The 21809-nt window shown below is 33.9% G+C and overlaps 1 protein-coding gene across 4 annotated transcripts; it reads right to left on the minus strand.

Annotated features, from left to right (window-relative positions):
• Positions 1 to 12843: 12843 nt before the first annotated feature.
• LOC120078077 (F-box/kelch-repeat protein At1g22040) lies at positions 12844 to 18896 on the minus strand. 4 transcript variants are annotated; one of them, XM_039032282.1, is made up of 2 exons: positions 18632 to 18896; positions 12844 to 14867 (listed from the first exon to the last, which is right to left on the minus strand). In XM_039032282.1, exon 2 carries the CDS (start codon positions 14546 to 14548, stop codon positions 13091 to 13093), a length of 1458 nt encoding a protein of 485 aa, XP_038888210.1. In that variant the 5' UTR covers positions 14549 to 14867; positions 18632 to 18896; the 3' UTR covers positions 12844 to 13090. The 4 variants fall into 4 exon arrangements, with proteins under 4 accessions (XP_038888210.1, XP_038888209.1, XP_038888212.1 ...); XM_039032281.1 differs by having other exon boundaries at positions 12844 to 14636; positions 18632 to 18895; XM_039032284.1 differs by lacking the exon at positions 18632 to 18896 and adding an exon at positions 18385 to 18625 and having other exon boundaries at positions 12844 to 14636.
• Positions 18897 to 21809: the final 2913 nt, after the last annotated feature.

Below are 21809 nucleotides of genomic sequence, written 5' to 3' on the forward strand. Positions count from 1 at the left end.
GCGACCATCCCTTCAGAGGCCCTAGTCATAGGTTTTGGAACAACGTGAACTCCAAAAATGGATATGATTTCTTAGGTTAATTTTCAAAAGTTGTCTTTTCTAACGGTAGCCTGTTGAAGTGTACCTCTGAAATTTGAAAGTGAAAGGGTCACACTTATAGGATGAATTAAGCGAGTTAATGAATCATTGACCAAACTAATGGTAGCTAAGAGCTATAGGAATAAGAGTTATTCTGAATTTAGTAATTATCTGAGATAGTCTCAATTCAGAGGAGGGATGGCTGATCACCCTTCGGTGGTTGTTGTCCTCAACCTTTGAAGTATCATTGCAAAAATCTCATCAATAGTTTATTTAAGATTCAATGATTTCTTGTTTTTTGCTGAACTAATTGGATATTTTTTTTATAGGTTAAGACAAAGATAACTAAAACGGTCATTTGTTTGTTTTTTTTTAGCATGTCTTCTTCAATTATCGCTCTACTTAAAAATGAAAAACTATCCGGAGAGAGATACGCGACATGGAAACCTAACTTATTCTAGTTATAGATGATCTACGATTTGTCTTAATTGAGGAGTGTCCTCAAGTCCCCGCTCTAATGCACCCCTAAATGTTAGGGATGCATATGACTGCTGAACAAAAGCCAATGAAAAGGCTCAAGTCTATATCTTGGCGAGTTTGTCTGACGTACTCGATAAGAAACCTGAGGCCATGCTTACTACTCGTTAGATCATGGAGTCCCTTTAGGGTATGTTTGGGCAATAATCCATTCAGATCCAACATAAGGCCCTCAAATACGTTTATAATGTCCGTATGAAAGAAGGCCAATCAATTAGAGAACATGTTCTCGACCTGATGGTCCAGTTCAACATGGCTAAAATGAACAGGCCGGTCATTGACAAGCAAATTCAGGTGTCTTTTATTCTGGAATCTCTCTTGAAGAGCTTTCTTCAATTGCGTAGTAATGCGATTATGATTAAAATCCAGCACACCATAACGACTATCCTAAATGAGTTACAGACCTACCAATCTTTTATGAAAGGTAAGGGATGTTGGGTTTTATGCCCTAAAACTCATAGATAGTGAATGTAATTAAATGATCGTCATTAATAAATAGTTATTAATGTTTTTCTCAATAAGCGTTATTGATACTTTATTTAATTTTGTCTTATTAACCTTAAAATCCGATCAACCAACATCCTAGGCTATCTTATGAGTCTTGAACTGTATGTAGAGACATATAGGGATCAAATGTTCAAGAGACAGCCTAAAGGGTTTATAGTATAGGGATAAGGTTGGGTACCTTATTCTGATAACACTATGAATACAACCCACTTTGTATTTGATACAAATGTAGTGATCCAATGCATTCGTGTATGAAAAACGCGAGTGGGGGTATCCTGGGCAATGAGTTTGCACAAGACTGGATCGTGAAATAGTAACCACTAGATGTAACTCCATTGATTAGTTAGGTTTCTATTTCAATAGGATGACCTAGGCAACTTAGTCTTACTCCTGAGTATATTATGAATTCCTGTTCATGAAGGATTGTCCTTTGATTTGTATGGGTGAGAGTGGCTAGTTCGCCGACTTAATATACATACCATTTTGGGGATAAGACCGAGTGGGTAGTTGGGAACATAATCATACAATATGGACTTCACTCCTTCCCGACTTAAGGGTAAGTAGATGAGTGTTCCCTTAAATGGTATCTCCAGGACTTGAACAAAGGGTCCTACCCTCTCACTGGCCTAAGAGGGTTTCTATTTAATGGTTGGACCATAAACATGTTGTTCATTAGAAAAGCACTAGTACTTAAGGATGTAGAGGTAACCTAGGGGTAAAACGGTAATTTGACACAGTTGATGTTATGAATACTCGTGAAGGACTAACATGCTATTATTGGTCTATATCCGTGGATGCAAAAACATATATGTAGTGAGATGAGTGTAGTTGTGGGTCTTTAGTGGAGTGTACCCACAATTAAAGAATATTAATTAATTTGGTTAATGAGTTTAGCCAATTAATCTTATATCGTTAGAGCTTTTGATCTGCAGATCCATTAGGTCATCTTCCTAGCATGAAAAGAAAGAAAAAATCTCACAATTCTCATCTCTTCAATTTTCCTACAAAAATAGAGAGGACTTGGGTGGTGGTGCCTAATCTCAATTCCGAATAGAGAAATTCTACTGTCAAAAGGTTTGCAAGGTAAGGTTTCTACCCCTGTATAATTGTATTTTTGAATTGCATGTTTAATCTATTTTTCTATTTTATTCTAATGCAAAATTGTTCTCTTTGAAATGCCAATTTTAAATACGTTTGGGTTCTTTGTTTTGGTTTCCGTTGTGCCTTAGAATTTTCATCCCTTCAAGGGACCGATAGAAGGAAAGGAAAATGTTGCCCATTCCAAAAAGTTCATAAGAGTACATCCTCAGGAACTAAGTTTATACCCTCATCTTCTGATCTTAAAAAGGTTCAGAAGAAGAAAGGAAGAAAGAAGAAGAATCCCTCTGCTAGGAAGAGTAAGGGAAAGGCCAAGGCGGCTGACAAGGGCAAGTGCTTCCACTGCAATGTGGAAAGTCACTAGAAGCATAACTACCCAAAGTACCTAGCTGAGAATAAAAAGAAAAATAAAGGTAAATGTGGTTTACTTGTTTTAGAAACATGTTTAGTGGAAAATGATCACAATACCTAGATACTTGATTCTGGAGCCACTGATCATGTTTGTTCTTCTTTACAGAGAACTTGTTCCTTCAGTAGCTTATTGAGGGTGAAATGACACTCAAGGTTGGAACTGGAGACGTCATTTCAGCTGCAGTGGGAGTTGCTAGGTTGTGTTTTGGAAATAGATTTTTATTTTTAGAAAATCTGTATATAGTTCCTAAACTGAAAAGGAACTTAATATCTAATTCCTATTTAATTTAATGATTGTATTCTTTAAAGTTTTCATATAATGAAGCGTTCATTTCGAAAAATGGCATATATATTTTGTTCAGCAAAACTAGAAAACAACTTGTATGTGTTAAGACCAATTGAAACAAAAGCACTTTTAAATCATGAGATGTTTAAAACTGCTAATACTCAAACTAAAAGGTAAAGAATTTCTCCAAGTGATAATAATACTTATCTTTGGTACTTAAGATTAGGTCACATTAATCTCGATAAGATCAAAAGATTGGTGAAGAATGGACTTCTGTGAGTTAGAAGATGATTCATTACCTCCATGTGAATCTTGTCTTGAGGGTAAGATGACTAAAATACCTTTTAGTGGAAAAGGTTATAGAGCCAAAGAGCCCTTAAAGTTCATACATTCCTCTTTGTAGTCCAATGAATGTAAAAGATTGAGGAGGGTACAAATACTTCATCTCTTTTATAGATGATTATTCGAGGTAAGGTTACTTATACCTAATGGAACATAAGTCTAAAGCCCTTGAAAAGTTCAAGGAGTATAAGCAGAAGTTGAAACTCTGTTAGGTAAGACTATTAAAATACTTCTATTTGATCGAGGTAGAGAGTACATGGATTTAAGATTCCAATACTATATGATAGAATGTGGAATCCAATCTCAACTCTCAAGACTAGTGCATTTCAGCAAAATGGTGTATCGAAAGGAAAAATAGAACTTTGTTAAACATGGTTCGTTCTATGATGAGCTATATTCAATTGTCTAGCTCATTTTAGGGGTATGCAGTAAAGACTGCATTTCATATCTTGAACAATGTTCCCTCAAAGATTGTTTCTTTCGAGTTATGGAGGAGGCATAAACCTAGTTTGTGCTACTTCAGAATCTGGGGTTATCCAACACATAGTGACAAATCCTAAGAAATTGGAATCTTGTTCAAGATTATGCCAATTTTTTGGTTACCCTAAGGAAACGAGAGGCGGTCTATTCTTTAATCCAAAAGAAAACAAAGTGTTTGTATCGACAAACACTACATTCTTGGAAGAAGACCACATAAGAGATCATAAACCACGAAACAAATTAGTATTGAATGAAGCTATTGAAGAATCAACAAGAGTTGTTGATGATGATGTTGGTCCTTCATCAAGAGTTAACAAAGGGACAAGCATTGCAAGTCAGTCTTGTCCTTCTCAATTGTTGAGAGTGCCTCAACGCAATGGGGGGTCATAGCACAACCTGACCGTTACTTGGGTTTAACTGAAACTCAGGTCATTATGCCAGATGATGGCATTGAGGATCCATTGTCTTATAGGTAGGCAATGAATGATACAGAGAAGGATCAATGGGTCAAAGTCATGGACCTTGAAATTGAGTCAATGTACTTCAATTCAGTATGGGATCTTGTACATCCACCTGAAGGGGTTAAACCCATAGGGTGTAAATGGATCTACAATAGAAAGAGAGATATAGTTGAGAAGGTACAAACCTTCAAAGCTAGACTCTTAGCAAAGGGTTATACCCAAAGGGAAGAGGTTGACTATGAGGAAAATTTTCCCCCTATTGCTATGCTTAAATTTATACGAATTCTCTTGTCCATAGCCACATACTATGACTATGAAATATAGCAAATGGATGTCAAGACAGCCTTTCTGAATGAGAATCTTGAAGAGAATATCTTTATGTCTCAGTCCAAGGGGTTCATAGCCCAAGGTCAGGAGCAAAAAGTTTGCAAAATGAATCGATCCATTTATGGGTTGAAACAGGCATCTAGATCTTGAAATATTAAGTTTGGCACTGTGATCAAATCTTTTGGCTTTGACCAAAGTGTTGATGAACCTTGTATTTATAAGAAGATCATCCACGACAAAGTAGCTTTCTTAGTATTTTATGTGGACGATATCCTACTCATTGGTAATGATGTATGGTATCTTACTGATGTTAAAAAGTGGCTAGTAGCCCAATTCCAAATGAAAGATTTGGGAGAGGCACAGTATGTTCTTGGGATCCAAATAATTAGGGATCGTAAGAACAGAATGCTAACTATGTCCCAAAAAATTTATATCGACAAGATGTTGATTCGATATTCGATGCAAAACTCTAAAAATGGTTTATTTCCTTTCAGACATGGAGTTCATTTGTCAAAGGAACAGTGTCCTAAGACACCTCAAGAAGTTGAGGACATGAGAAGTATTCCCTATGCCTCAACTGTGGGCAGCATAATGTATGTTATGCTTTGCACTAGGTCTGACATTTGTTATATAGAGGGAATAGTTAGTAGGTACCAGTCTAATCCAAGGTTAGACTACTAGACTGCGGTTAAGAATATCCTCAAGTATCTTATGAGAACGAGGGACTATATGCTAGTGTATGGAGCTTAGGATTTGATCCTTACGGGATACATAGACTCTGATTTCCAAACTGACAAAGATTCTAGGAAGTCCACGTCAGGATCAATATTCACCCTGAATAGGGAGTATGGCGTAGCATTAAGCAAGGATACATTGCAGACTCAACCATTGAGGCTGAGTGTGTAGCTACTTGTGAAGCAACAAAGGAAGCAGTTTGGCTAAGGAAGTTCCTAAGTGATTTGGAAGTTGTTCCAAACATGAACTTGTTGATCACCTTATACTGCGAACAGTGGGGATATGGCCAACTTGAAAGAACCTTATAGCCAAAAACGAGGAAAGAACATTGAGAGGAAGTATCACCTGATACGGAAGATTATGCAACGAGGAGATGTGGTCATCACAAAGATTTCTTCGGAGCACAATATTACTGATCCATTTACGAATGCTCTCTCGACTAAAGTGTTTGAGAGTCATCTAGAGAATCTAGATCTACGAGATATGTACATTGTGTAATCTAGGGCAAATGGAAGATGTGTAATGGGTATGAGATGCCCTATTTTATTGTATTTTGCTTTGTATTTTTAACATCTCCGTTGTTCCCTGTAATGTACATCCCACTAACTAGAGTTTTAGTTCAGGTGGGAGTTTGTTGGGTTTTATGCCCTAAAACTCGTAGATAATGAATCTGATTAAATGATCCTCGTTAATAAATAATTGTTAATATTTTTCTCAATAAGTGCTATTGATACTTTATTTAATTTTGTCTTATTAACCCTAAAATCCAATCAACTAACATCCTAGGTTTTCTTATGAGTTTTGAACTGTATGTAAAGACATATAGAGATCAATGTTCAAGATACAGCCTAAAAGGTCTATAGTATAGAGGTAAGGTTGGGTACTTTATCCTTGTAACACTATGGATATGACCCACTTTGTATTTGATACAAACATAGTGATCCAATGCATTCGTGTAGGAGATACACGAGTGGGGGTATCCTGGGCAATGAGTTTTCATAAGACCGGACCGTGAAATAGTAACAACTAGATGTAACTCCGTTGACTAGTTAGGTTTCTATTTCAACAGGATGACCTAGGCAATTTAGTCTTACTCCTGAGTATATTATAAACTCCTGTTCATGAGGGATTTTCTTTTGATTTGTATAGATGAGAGTGGTCAGCTTGCCAACTCAATATGCCTACCATTTTAGGGATAAAACCGAGTGGGTAGCTGGGAACATAATCATACAAGATAGATTTCACTCCTTCCCAACTTTAGAGTAAGTAGATTAGTATTCCCTTAAGTGGTGTCTCCAGGACTTGAATAAAGGGCCATACCCTCTCATTGGCCCGAGAGGGGTTTCTATTTAATGGTTAGACCATAAACAGCTTGTTCATTAGAGGAGCACTGGTACTTAAGGATGTAGATGTAACTCAAGGGTAAAATGGTAATTTGACCCAACTGGTATTATAAACACTTGTGAAGGACTAATGTGCTATTATTGGTCTATATCCGTAGGCATAGAAACATATTTGTAGTGAGAAGAGTACAGTTGTGGGTCTTTAGTGAAGTGTACCCACAGTTAACGAATATTGATTAATTTTGTTAATGCGTTTAGCCAATTAATCTCATATTGTTGGAGTTTCTGATTTGCAGGTCTATTAGGTCCCCTTCCAAGCTTGTAAAGGGTATTGAGGTAATTTGTCATTAAATTGAATTTGAAATGTTTAAAATTCAGAATTGAGATTTTTCAATGTATGTTGATACATTTTAACATAAAGTTTAATTTTAGACTTTATTATTAATTTTGGATATGATTCAAAATTAATAAATGAGAGAACGAAATATTTGAAAGGAGTTCAAATATTAATTTAATATGAATAAAATTTATATTGAAAACTATAGGTTAAAATTAATGCACATTAGATGTGTATTAAAACTATAGGTTAATGTGAGAGTGAACCATTTAAATATGATTTACATGGTTATTGGTTTTTATTTATTTAATTAAATTAAATATATAGTTTTATTTAATTTTAATTAAATAAAAATGTAACTCCCCATGTAGGGGAGTTACTAGAGACGTGGGATGAATCCCACATCTCCTCACTTTTTTCTCTCATTCTCTCTGTATAAAAAAAATAAATGCATAAAGAAGAGCAAATTTTTTTATCTCTCTATTTTTTGTAGAAGCAAAAACTCCAAGTGGTGGTGCTCATTCCCAATTCGTACAGAAGAATTCTATAGAATTCCGAAAAGGTTTGCAAGGTAGGGTTTCTTCTCTTTGTAGGTTTTGTTTGTTTTAAATGGCATTTTGAAATGCTTAATCTTGTGTAGGACCCATGTCTCTACATGAATGATCCAGCTAGTTACTGCTTAAACATGATCCACCTGTATAGGTAGTAAAATTCCTAGGAGGTTACCCAGCATAGGATTGCTCCAAGTGAAGTACGCTAAACTTTGAAGTTTTAATGATTGAGCCACCAAAAAAGAAAGTGCACCTTGTTGGTATAGGTAGTAACTTTTAATTATTTTAACTCTTTATTAACCATACTTCCTCTAATTCGGATGTGATACCGGTTCATTCATGTACCCCTCCTGAATTTGGGTCGTTACAAAATATTTCATATTTTATTAAATAAATAATTTGTTTCTACATTACAATTACAAACTATAGAACCCATGAGATTTAGGACATCAATCCCAACATGTTTTTTGTCTCTTACAATTTGTTTTCACTGGCTCGAATGGGTTATATTCTTTTTATCCATTTATATTGTATTTACTTCGTCTCTGTTCTTCCTTCCCCTGCTGATATCTATTCTATTTCATGACTGTCTTTCATACTTTTTTCTTCCAAATTTCCTCTTGCCACTTCAATATTAAAGCATATGTCTTTCCCTTGCTGTTTTTTTATGCTTTTCCATCAAAATTGGACGGCAAGTGAATTCTTGGTAGGGGATACTGACCATGTTATTAGAGCTTGGTGGGGGGTCAATCCATCCCAACAACAAGTTTGTTTTCTATCATCTTTTCCCCTGAAGGCCAATGATGATTTGTTCCAAAAACTTGCATTCTCATATTTGAGTATGATTTTTTATTTACTTTTATTTACTTTCGATATTTAGATTAAAAAAAATGCATCTCTGTTTTTCCTTATGTTTTGTGGACTGCTTTGTAATTTCTTCCTCCATACATATTCAATCTATTTTCTGTTCTACATCTGATGAATGGATTTTTTTTCTTCATTTCATTGAATTTATTTTTAGTATTCAACTAAATTCAATTTTCATACATTTAAATTTAATTTCAATTTTACAAGTGTTGAAACTATTTATTTCCTTACTTGGAGTTGAATTTGTTCCATTGAAATAGCTATATCAAATCCTAAAGCCTTCTAATCGTTATTATTATGTCCTTTCATGTGTGAGATATTATGTTGTATTTATGTCCATTTTCAGCTCAACTACCAAATTAATATTGACCTAATCATTACTTAATTTATTTATTTCTATGTTGATTCTCTTTATTATGGATTTGCTGTACTTATTGTTTGAACTTATTGAGGTTAGGTGCACTAAGTGTACCTAACTTTTCTCATCAACCATCTTTATTGTATCCTCTACTTGTATCCCAATCTCTCCTTATATTTTTTTAGACTTCTCTACAGACTCCTCTAATATGTGTTGGTAAGTCCCTGCTCTAACCTTTTTATTTCAACTTTTTCTTAAACCATTTTACTTTCTCATATGTGTTGTTTGGTTGTTGTAATATATTTTGTTTTCTTCTTCTGCCTTTAACTTCAACTTATTTCATCCATATAAGGTATGTTTCCTTCTTTCCTTATTATCAAAGTACTATCGCTTATATTTTTATGTTTTTGTTAGGCCTTGAATCGATTATTCTGCCCCTTAGTTGTGGATTGTTATCAAAGTACTTTTCTTCATAATTGGTGCACTCCATATGTTTTTGTTAGGCCTTGAATCGCTTATATTCCTTCTTTCCTTATTATCAAAGTACTTTTCTTCATAATTGGTGCACTCCATATTCATTTTATTTTATCTGACAATCTTCTGTGAAATTAAACAGTACACTTCAAATATGTATAGAATAAAAAAAATTATTTTTATTTATATAAAGAATAGTTGTAAATACATAAAATTCATCTTCATTAAAATATCGTTAATACAAAAAAAATATGAATGAATGGAGACCAATTATGAAGAAAAGTTACGTGTAATATTTTCTAATACGACATAAATTCCACAACAAAGAAAGTATAATCATAGGAATAAGCATAGTAACAAAAGTTAGAACTTTTTCAACATAAAAAACATAGGAATAATTTTTTTTAAAAAAAAAGTCTTAAAATTGCTCTTTAACTAGTCTTGAAATTGCTTTTAAGAAGAATCAATTTTTCTAATTTTCAATCATTAATTTCTAATATGAGAAAAAAATTGCTTTTAAAAGTCAATTTTTTTATTTTTTGTTTTTTATTTTTTGGGTGTGAGATGACAAAGGTCCTCCTAGAATTAATTTTAGATACTTTGGTATTTTCGTATATATTTTTTGTCCACTCTATAACTTTTTTTTTCAAAATTTTAACCCTCAAATTTTGATTAAAACCATATTGTCTAAATTGATTCATAATATGAAAGTAGTGTCTTGTTTATATATATATATATATATATATATATTACATTTTAGGTGATATTTGTTACATTAATTACACAAAGTTGTTCTAGGTAATGTTATTAAGTAAGTCCCAAAACTATCATTACAAACCAACATTAGATTATGATTAAATTGTCAGGAGTCGTTTGAGTCGGTTCGGCTCCGATTAGGGATAAAACTGGAATCGAACTGCTAAAATCACGAAAAGAATATGAAAAACCGAGCCAATCAATTTTTCAAGGAAAATTGCATCAGCGGAACTACCAAACCTAGCGGTTCGATCAACCGCGAAAATGCACGAGTGGCGAAAATGGGTGCAGGTCAAGTCAATTTACCCGTGCATTTGCTAATCATTTGCAATATATATAATATCCATATTCCCAACCCCTAATGAAGTGCCTCAAGTAAGGGTGCGTTGCCCTTGGACTCTTTTAGCAAGACCCCTATACTTGTTTGTTTAGAGCACTATATAACAGATCGAAGGCATTCCAATAATAAGTTTGCATTGGTCAACCTAGCTTAATAATATCTCTAAGCAAAACTTTAACTACGACTCCTTTTGTTAATTTGGATTCATGATATTCCTCTTTCACCTCTCTCTCTCTTAGACCCTTATTTTGAGAGTCAAAGTATCACTTGGACACTTTTTAAGAACTTCTGAGTTTGTTTTAAGAGTCAAAGTGACACTTAAATACTTTTAAGGTTGTTTTGAGAGTCAAAATGTTAATCAGGCACTTTATAGAAACTTTTCACATGGTTCATTGTTAAAATGAAACTCGACCACTTTTCAAAACCTTTTAGGTGGTTTTGAGACTTAGGTATGATTTTGAGACATTTTAGGTGTCAAAGTGACACTTAACCACTTTTCAAAAATGCATATCAGTAGATGCGTCAAAATTTATGCGAGAGAAACTCTCTTGTCAAAAAAGTGTTTCTCCGACGCAAGTAGTTTTCGTCAGTAAAAGTAGATGAAATAGAAGTTCAGATGTTTAAAGCCAAAGTTACCATAATTCAATAACATTTGACTTGTAATTTTACTATTCACATGGTAGTTCTCAAAATCTCCATATCCTCACTTGTGCTAAATAAATAAATTCAAGAAATCACTAGGTTTTTTTAAACACATTCTAGATCCAACGAGGACAAAACTTAAAACACTATTTACAGATCTACAATCATATTCAAGAAATGAGAATAAATGATGCATCCTAGTCTCACCTCACCTCATTACAATTAAGAGTGTTTACAATACTCTAAAGTGGGAATAAAATGTGAATCCCACTATGTTTTATCCCGTAATTAATTTGATTATTCACAAAATTTGTAAGAAAAGCATTTTAAGTCCATCGGTTCACTCAATTTCGTCTTTCCTTATGGCGATTTGAACTATTTTTGGTATCCCATATCAAAAACATTTCTAAATTCTTTATTCACCTTTCTATCATGTACTTCACTTAATTGTTAAGAATTAACACTAACCTAGGTAAAATATAGTCCATCAACGCTATGCAAAAAGTAAGCTCTAGTTGATTATTTTTATTTATCTATGTTTTATAATTGTAATAAGTTATAGGACCTACCTTGAAATCTGTAATCTAGTTGAGGAATGGAGGATGTTCGCACTACTTTTATCATTACCGTTATATATATTGTTACTCTAACAGTATAGAAATTCTGAATCTGCCACATTTATTGGTTATCTTTGTCTTTACTGTTATCATTATTGAAACAATCCAATTATGTTTCCGATTAAAGCCTATTACATTTTATCTATCAATGAAATCTCATCCCGATTACACCCTTTTTCCATTACGAATGGATAAACATGCCCTAAATTTAATTAAAAAATAAAATAAAAACAAATGCACATCATTGTTAATCTGACAGCTCAAAGATATTTTGCAATTGTGGCATTACGACAAATTATTAGTTGAAAATTGGAAATGAATCCCGTTATAAAATATTATTTTAGTTAAAGAGCAGAAAAGGACTTTAGTTTTTTCTTTGGTTTGGAATACAACCAATCTCACGACTTCATAATATAACTATGAACATGTTTATTAATTCATAATAAAAATTGGTATAATCGTAATAGCATTTCATTGATGGACCAATCTTAATATGTTTGAATTGCAAATGTAATTTGGATTACTTTTGACTTAGAATTATAAATATGTCAGATTTACTGTTATCATTCGACCCTAAAGATAACCATAACAATAACGATAAAGGTAAAGGTAAACGTGACAAATATATTATTCTCATACTATTAGAATAATAGTATCTGTAACAGCAACAATAACGATAAAATTAGTGAACTACACAAATTTTCAAGCACAATAAAATTGAACACCTTCCGTTCTTCAATCATATTGCATGTTTTTATTACAGATTTAGAGGTAGATCTCACAATTCATTATGATTACAAAACAAAATAAACAGTAACAAACATAGTCAAATGAAACCCACTTTTTAAATTACTAATTATGTTTCACCTGATGTTCACGTGATCTAAATTTCAAAGTTCATGGATTTAAAATGGACCAAAAATGTGTTTAATAACAAATGCTACAGAGACCAAGAAAACACACTAAATTCTTATTAATAAAAGGTTCTTAACCATAGAAACAATTCTATATGAACTAAAGTAGTACCTCAAACATTAGAACCACCATGGTTAAAAGAACAAGGTAAAAATGTAAGAAACTTTTGAGGGCAAATAACAGCAATAATGGGCTCTTGTTCCCAAAAATAAAACTATTTTTCTGTTGAAAGTTAAAAACTTACTGGATCTACATAGATTTTGTACAATGGAACTCATGCTTCAACGCCCAGTTTTTTTTCATAATAATTGTTTATTTCTATGGAAGATTTCAGTGCAGTGACTGACTGGAAGTGGAAATCTTGGCTAATGATCTTTAGAATTAAGGAAGACAGATAGTCTCTTAAATAGCAAATATGATATATCCACTTAAAATGAAGTTTCAATCCTTTAAACCATCGAGGGGACTACACAATAAGACTTGCATTACCGGCCGCATAAAACATTTGCTGCTATGAAGAGAGAGAGAGAGAGAGAGAGAGAGAGAGAGAGAGAGAGGAAAAAAAAATCTACGACTTTCGGGTCTACCACCTTCGGAGTATTAGTAATTATACTGAAACTATATACGGCTATATAACAAGAGTCTGGCAACTGACCAGTTCGGCTGACCCAACTGTTCTAGTGGCTATCACCTTTGTAAAGTTTTCAGATTCTTCTTCTAATTCATGCAATTCCCGGAAACAGATATCTTGTGAAGATGACGATGACGACGACGATGACGATGCAGATGCAGATTGGAAGGAAGCCAGATGGTGATTTCTCACACCAGCTTGCATAACAGTTATGTTGTTATTTGCATCTTTGGTGATAACATGCAGTTTCTGGGTTAAGCCAGCAAGTAAATAAGGAGATTCTGAATCAGAAAAATCATGAATGGGAATGTCTTCTGCCACAACTTTCCAGGCATCAGATTGGGAATCATATACCTTGACCTTGGCATTGTCAAGAGAACTAGAAGGATCCAATGCGTACAGTTCCCCATTGACCGTGACGCTCAATTTCGTTCCAGCTTGCCTCGCGGGCCATCCCTCACCCATCCCCATGGGCATTTCAACCCAGGTATTCACATCTGGGTCATATACTTCACCTCCAACGTCGACGAAAAAGGGCCAGCAGTATAGACTTTGAGGCACAAACAACTTGCCCTGATATGATGTTAGTCCTGTTGCAATTGGCTTAAGTAGATCAGCGAGAAATGCAGTAGGCAATACTTGAGCTTTAGCAAAGGGCATGCTCGGCATCTCAGACCACACACCAGAATTTGGATCATATACTTCAGCAGATTGTAGGGGTGACAAACCACCATTGCCTCTCGTAACCCCTCCAACTACATAAAGCTTGTTGTTTAAAACCGTAGTTTTACAATATGCTCTACCAATTGACATAGGGTGCGCTTCGTTCCATGTATTTGCAACAGGATCGTATCGCCAGACACACCTCATTGCTGAAGCACTGGAGAATCCGCCTAACACATACAGACACCCATCGATCGCACCAACAGCACAACCACAGAATGGCATTTGATCTAATGCATCCTTCCTCCCAAGCCAAGCCATTATAGCATCTGCTATTCTCATACTAGAACCTGCCATATTCCATATCCGCTGCCCGGTTAAACCCTTCTTAGATTCATCTTCCATAGAAACAGTAGGCATTGGGGGCAACTTCTGCCATCGTCTAGCCTGCGGATCCATAGCATACCACACAAGTTTTCCATCCTTAACCTTTGTCAGTATGTACAGCCATTCCTCAGCCGTTCCAAGTTCCTGTCGGAGATGGAAGAGCTGATTGCTTGTAATAGCATGTTTCCATGCTCGAGAGACCAACTTGAGTCTCAAGTAATGTATCCTGGGAACTCTAGCTAGAATCTGGATAGAAATTTCATCAGGAAGGCTGGAAATCAGTCTCTGGTTTTCCTCCCAATAGTTTGACATCAATTTTTGCTTTTTGCAAGTTTCAACGGGAACAAAGTCATCGGGACCACCAACTCTAGCCCCAAAAATGTTTAGGCTCAACTTAGCTCCCATCAAGTTGGTTTGACCAATTCAGTGTACAAAAATAAAACTCTTCTGGACTAAGCAAGACAACTACTGCCATAGGAATTCCACATCACATCTGAAAGGCATCATAAATGAAAGGAAAGAATCACAAAAGCAAATTGACAAGAGACATTAAGATAAAACACAAGGACAAGCAATTTCCACTGGAACAAATAAACCAAGAACTAGACCATGCTATTGGTGAAAATGAAGTCAACTGGAGGGGTGTGGGGAGAGAGAGAGAGAGAGAGAGAGAGAGAAGCGATGTTACACAACTTCAAAGATGTTGGAAGACATCTGAGAAATCCTACATGTAAAAGAAAATAAAAGAACTATTCAACATGGATGCATAATAGGAAGCATAGATATGGACATAGGCAGCATACCATTATCAAAAAATTTAAGACACCAATATGACTAGGCAGCAAATAGATTGAGAAACTTATTTGTTTGCTTCAAACACTTTTTCATACCTACAAATTGAAAAACAAAAATTCCAAAATAACCGATATTTAAGAAAAAAGAAAACTCGGGAACAACACCCACTCATCCCATGGATGTGCAAAAGCCAGGACCAAAAACACCTCTCCCATCCATATCATTTTTTGCACAACTAGAACAGTGCCCTACCTCATTTTCTCTCTTTTCTATCTATCTAGCAGAGTCGCTAAGGCACTCTCATCTGAAAGACACACTGGGTTTCTAAAACTCCAAATCTAAACTGTAAGGGTGCATATGGGGCAAGAACTATCCTAAGATTATAATAACCATCTCTAGCTACAGTAAATAATATTTTGTATTCTCCAATTAACTACAGTAAACACTATTTCAAAACCTCTATTTGTTACAATATTTACCTATTTGCTACAGTTTTTACTATTTTACATTCATCTTCTTTTTTTACTCTTTGCTACAGTGTTTACTATTTCTTCTTCAAACTAAAATAGATTATACCTCAAATACATACTTGATATTATAATAATCCAAACTAAAATAATCTACAACTCAATCACAAACTATTATAACCCAACTATAATAACCTAGGACTATAATAACCAACTCCTTGCCCCAAACACCCCCTAACTCTATACCTCCTCTCATATTTCTATATTGTCATTCTTGTCCTTCCCCATCCCAGTCCCTTTTTGTTAGCCATGATCAAGAGAAATCTGATGCTAAAGTATTCTTTTACTCTCCCCTCCTATTGTTTCTCATCACTTTTCTCAAACCAACATTACATATATCTAACGTAAACAAGTGAAAGCAATGATACAGTTATTGCAGTCTGCAGATATATTTTTGAAAAATAAGACACCGAATTTCTATTGAAATAATGAAAAGATGAATACAGTTGAACTATGAGTCGTTTGAGAAAACCCATTTCATATTAGAATGAATTCCAGCAATTTTTGGCATAGGAACATTCAAAGAATAGATGATTCATGGATTCAGCTGCTTCAAAAGAGGCAAATCAAAGCCAGCACAGTTTTTTTCTGACAGAATCAACAACTTTCATTGAGAAACAAATGAAAGAATATAAGGGCATACAAAAAAACAAGCCCATAAAAGCAACCCCACCCCCTAAAGAAAGGATTTCCAACTAAGAAAGATGCTACCTAGTGAATAATTACAAAAGAGGTAAATCAAAGTCAGCACAGTTGTAGATAACATCTTATAAAAAGAATCTGATGTGTTTAAGCTGATGTTCAGCATGATCCACAAGAATATTTACTCTTTTAGGGCAAGAATATTTACTCTTTTAGGACAATTTGACTTCCGAAGTGCTGTAGAAAATACTTTGAGCAAAGAAGAAGAGTAAGCAAGCTTCTTATCAAGAGACTTAGCTGAAAATATTCTTGAAGCATCAGTAGACCATCTACGTGAATCTTTTTCCTGGTAGTTCTTTCTTTCAACATTTTTGAAAGGTGAAAATTTCAAAGAACGTTCAATTCTTTGTTTGGCAAGTCCTACATGGAAAGGTTTACACTTTAGATAGGATTTTGAGAAAGATGTCTTCTCTGATTGGGTTGTTTTGTTGCATTCTTTATTAGAGGGCAGAGAAAGATCTTGACCATATTCTTTGTAGCTCCGACTTTTTCTTGGACCATCTGGAGTTTCTTTTATGATGTGTTTGGTTTTTAGTTTTCTAGGCACAAAGGTTATAGAGAAATAATCTAGGAGATCCTCCATCATCCTTATCGGAAGAAGGGGGAATTTTTGTGACAAACATGAGTTTGCATTGAGTTGTGTGATTTGTGAAGGGAGAGGAATAATAAGACCAGGGATGGAAAGGAGCCCTAATGATGTTTGGTTTCTTGTTAGATTCTATGTTTCTCTTTAGGTAGTAGCAATTGCTTTTAATAATTATGCTTTAGGTCTTATTGAAATCGATTGGAGCCCATTTTCAAGGCACATTCCATTTTGTGGACTTGATTTTTTGGATTCCCTTGTAATCTTTCAATTTTTGTTTCAGTGGAAGTTTGGTTTATTATCCCAAAAAGAAAAAGATGAGCACCATCTTTGCAAAGGAGAAGTTTGGTTTATTATCCCAAAAAGAAGTTTGCTTTATTCTCTTTACCACTTCTCAAATTTCAAATTCATGCTCACCACTTCTTGAGTTTTCTTTCCCAAAATGATTGAGAAAAATTTAGAACTTCAGGATTTTACAAAGTGATGTTAGAGCTCTCTACTGAAAAAATCCTTGGTCCTCAAATTTCCTTTCACAGCTCTACATAACTACTGGAATTGAAAGACTACTTAACAACCGTGGGCAACTATTGAACACTGATAATTTTCCTCATACTTCATATAAAATCTCTCAACATATCCCAGAAATAAAACCGTACTATCTTCAGAAACCCACAGGGACACTAATCGACTTCCATCCACCAGATATTGGCCACACAGTACAATAAAAAATCTGTGGAAAGCCTATGTTTATGAATTCTAGTAGGTCCAAAACCATCTCAATCTTGCCAGAGGAAGAACAAAGATTCAGGACATTTCAACAACTCAACCAATGACTTCTCAAACCATCAAAGATGAGAAAAAGAGAGAGGAATGGCTGATTAAAATCCCATATCTTCGACATAAAAACGATTTGCGTTCGCAAGAAAATGCAGTAATATTTCTTATCAATACAAGAGCTACTAACCTCTGTATAAAAAAGGAATAATCGAACTAGAATGAAAGTTGTGGAATCTTAAGAAGAAATAAAATGATGGAAAATACTTTTAAGAGAGATTCTGAAGAATACGTACTGGTTGAAGGTTGAGGGATGAAGGTTAGAAGGGGTGCTCAGTTATTGCAGATAGTTATGCATTCTTACCAACATTAATAAAACAATGAGTAATCACCACACCACATTCTGCCAAAATTTCTAATGCAAGAGAAAAATCCAAATGAGGAGCACCACGTGAGATACAATCCTTAAATGCACACAACAAACCCCAGTAAAAGGAATGGGTTGATGCAAAGTCACCATAAAGATAAAACCAGCATTAAGAAAAAGTTCACAAAACCAAATAGAAATACATGAATGTAGCTGTACAAACAAGCAAACATACACACATACAAAACAGCAAACAAAAATTGGGACATCAAGAAACTTCTCGTACCATGAATTGAATACGGCATAACCCACAGCTCGATACAGTTCTGATACAATTTTTCACATGCTTATAGGGAATAAAATGACATTTAACTCACACAAAAGCAAAAGCAACAAAGACAGAAATGGAAAATGTAATTAGAAATAATACAACAGGGCAAAAGCAAAAACACGGAGGAAAGGAAGAAAATAGGAAATTTCCACCCCAACCTACAGGAGCATAAACCCAATTCTGCCATCAGCTATGAAATCGAATGCCAAAAATAATCAAAGAAACTAAGGGGGAAAAAACCCAAATCCCAAAAATTGAGCAAAATCCCATAAATGACGAGGAACCCTTGATTTCAAAAACTCGAACAAAATCCCAAAAAATGTCGCATCGGATCGGGGGGGATATCATATTATTCAGACAAGGAAAAGAAATGGGAAATCTGAAGAACAAAGAAAGGGAAATCAATTACCAAGAATCAATATTGGAAGACGAAGAAGTAGAAGAAGGAGGGTCAAAATTGGATTGTAATGAAATCCAATGCTGTGTCTCTTTCTTCCTTGGTTTCAACCGTCTGTGGAGTGAGGGAGATGTGTGTGTGAACAGCCGAAAATCATCACCAACCTTGGGAGATCAGCTGCAACGCGTTCCATGTTTGAGAAAAATCTAAGCCGTTGAGTGAAGAGCATCCCACGAACGCGCAATTATTTTGGCTTCCGTCGCCTCACGTTTTCCATATCTCGTCATCTTTAGACGTGGTTCATTCAATACGTTACTCAATAATATATAAATTATTTTTTTATTTATTTTAAAAAAATGGAAAGGTACTTCTTTTGTTGAGAAAAAAAAATTCAACTTTTTAAGTTCTATCTCTAAATATTTTTCTACCATTTTCAATTTCATCCAATTATACAATAATCATAGTTTTTTTTGGGCAATTATTTAGTTTTTATTTTTAGTTCTGGAAAGTTATGCAGGTAAATATTCATCTTGTCTCTAAATATTATGACAAGAGGACTAATAAAAGGATAGATGAAAAATGTCATATTTCATGAACAAAATTTGTTATTGATAAATAAGTAAAAATTTCCTAAACACTACCCTTCTACATAGATGGTTGTGACATGAACTCATATTTCTTTGATTTGACCTGTCCCTACTCTTATTATAATTTTTTTTAAAAAAAAAAATGCAAGCTAGCTCATACTCCTACTCCTTTTCCTTCATCGTCGTTAGTCCCTCATTCGTAGTGGTCATTGCATAGCGAAAAAGCTCACTCATTTCTTTAGACAAAAAAGACTATCTCAATTTATAAGGCAGAGAACAAAGAGATATGACTCTTGAAGTGAAGAGACCTTTGTCGTAATTCTTGCTCTAGATTAAAGAATTTCAAGAACGTTGAGCTCTCTTAATTGTCTTTGGTCCATGGTCATAGTTTAAACATCAAACGAGAGAGACTAGTCACACCAACCGTGCTTTAAATGTCGATTGAAAACTAAACTACAGAGATTCTCTTAGATAGTGGCTACATCAATGGACAATGAATAGATATGTGGATCTATTCTTCTATATGATACTAATAACTTGACTTGCAAGGTGGAGACATAAAGGTGCGATGGACACACTAATTATATACTCCCTTCTTTAATATTAGAAGAATTTTTTTTATTAAGGAAGATTTTTCTTTCAATAAGCTCACTATTAAATTTTATTATTATCATTACTACATTTCTACCTTTTGAATTATATGAATCTTTAATACATTGTTTTTCTAATTTTCTAATATATTTCTTTCGATAAACAAATTCTTTATAATAATCCAAATGAACATAATTCAATGATAATTAACATGTTCTCTTAAAATTATAAGTCAAGGTTTTATCATCTTTTTTTTTTCAAAGAAACTCACTTTTTTTTCTGGATCACAAATTAACTTTCTAATAAAAAAGTTTATTTTAAAAGTAAATGTGTTGAATTTGGTTGTCTTGTGAAACTTAATTTTCAATTACAATACGTTCACTTAAAAAATTCAAAATATCGAGTACATAACATGATTGTGATTAGTATATATAAAAGACAATACGAATAAACTTTTTGTGTCAATTATGTTATTCATCTGTTTTCATTATTACTTTTGCGGTAATTTTGGCCAATGAATACTCATCTGTTGTAATTAATTGCAAGTTGGAAAAAAAAAACTTTTCTTGGATATTGTTAACTTTCTTTTTCTAACCATTAAAGAACTATCCTTCAAGAAGTTTGTTGATAACTTTATATTTTAAAAAAAAATTATCGTTTTGGTCCTCAAATTTTTAATTATACATTCATCTGGTCCCTAAGGGAGGGTTTAGGGTTCTGAATAAGTTTTAATAATCAATATTTATTATAGTCTGTGGGTCATAATAGTTTGTAGGTTATAATAGTCTATGTTTGGGGTGCATATTATTTTAGTCTGTATTATAATAGTATGTGTTTGGAGTACAGGTTATTATAGTCTGTGGTATAGTAGTTTGTATTTGGTGTGTAGGTTATTATAGCCTGTCATATAATAGTCTGTGTTTGTTGCGTAGGTTATAGTCTGGGTTATAATAATCTGTATTTGGAGTACAGATTATTTAATAGCTGGTTATAATAGTATGTAAACTAAATGCATGTTATCTTAGTATATATCACAATTGATTCTACTTTTCTAATATCAAAGGAAAAAAAATTAAATGAAATATCATATTTTCACAAACCTAAATAAAACTGTTTGTTCCACCAATTTGTATAAAATGTGTTGAATGTTGCATTGTCCTCGTTCAACCAATTTTAACCTTGTTTGATGTATCAAACTTCGTGAGCATGTAACAATTACAATTCCATTCTCTTCAAAGGATATTAATCATTGCCCAACACATTAATGTATGTAGAGATAGAGAAATTTCACAAACAACAAAAAAAGAAAATCAAATCACATTCATGTCCATGAAATAGTACGGAGTGAAACATAAAAAATATTATAAAGTACAAGCCATAATTTAGATATGTCCAAATTAAACATGGAAAAGCAAGTAATGAAAATAGTTGGTCAAGTGTTGTTTAGAAGAAGAAGCTCGCAATACTCCATTTTCATATCTGCTGGAATAGACAAAAATCTCTCTGTATTATGCACATCGCGGAATATGATATTCATAAGCTCCACCTTCTATCGGGTTTGTAGTTCTAGAATATCGTTAAGTTCATTCACGACCTTGGCAGTAGCTCAACCTCTGTTGCACTCTGCTCTTTCGATCATTCAGCAATGGGCTTTAGTTGGTCATTTGCAAAGCTATTGCATTCTCAAAAACCTCAACTAACTCAGACTGATATCCATAACGCTTTCTCTTACTACCCCTTGATGAATTGCAAAGTCATTTGCAAAGTTCTGAAAAGTTATGCATGTAAATACTCATTCCGCCTCTAAATATTATGACAAGAGGACTAGTAAAAGGATAGATAAAAAATGTCATATTTCAGGAACAAAATTTATTGTCGATAAACAAGTAAAAAATTCCTGGACACTACCATTCTATATAGATCGTTGTGACATGAACTCATATTTCTTTGATTTGATTTGCCCCTACTCTTATTATAATTTTTTTTTAAAAAAAAAATGCAAGCTAGCTCAT

Source organism: Benincasa hispida, chromosome 5, assembly GCF_009727055.1.
Source record: "Benincasa hispida cultivar B227 chromosome 5, ASM972705v1, whole genome shotgun sequence".
Classification (NCBI taxonomy): Eukaryota; Viridiplantae; Streptophyta; class Magnoliopsida; order Cucurbitales; family Cucurbitaceae; genus Benincasa; species Benincasa hispida.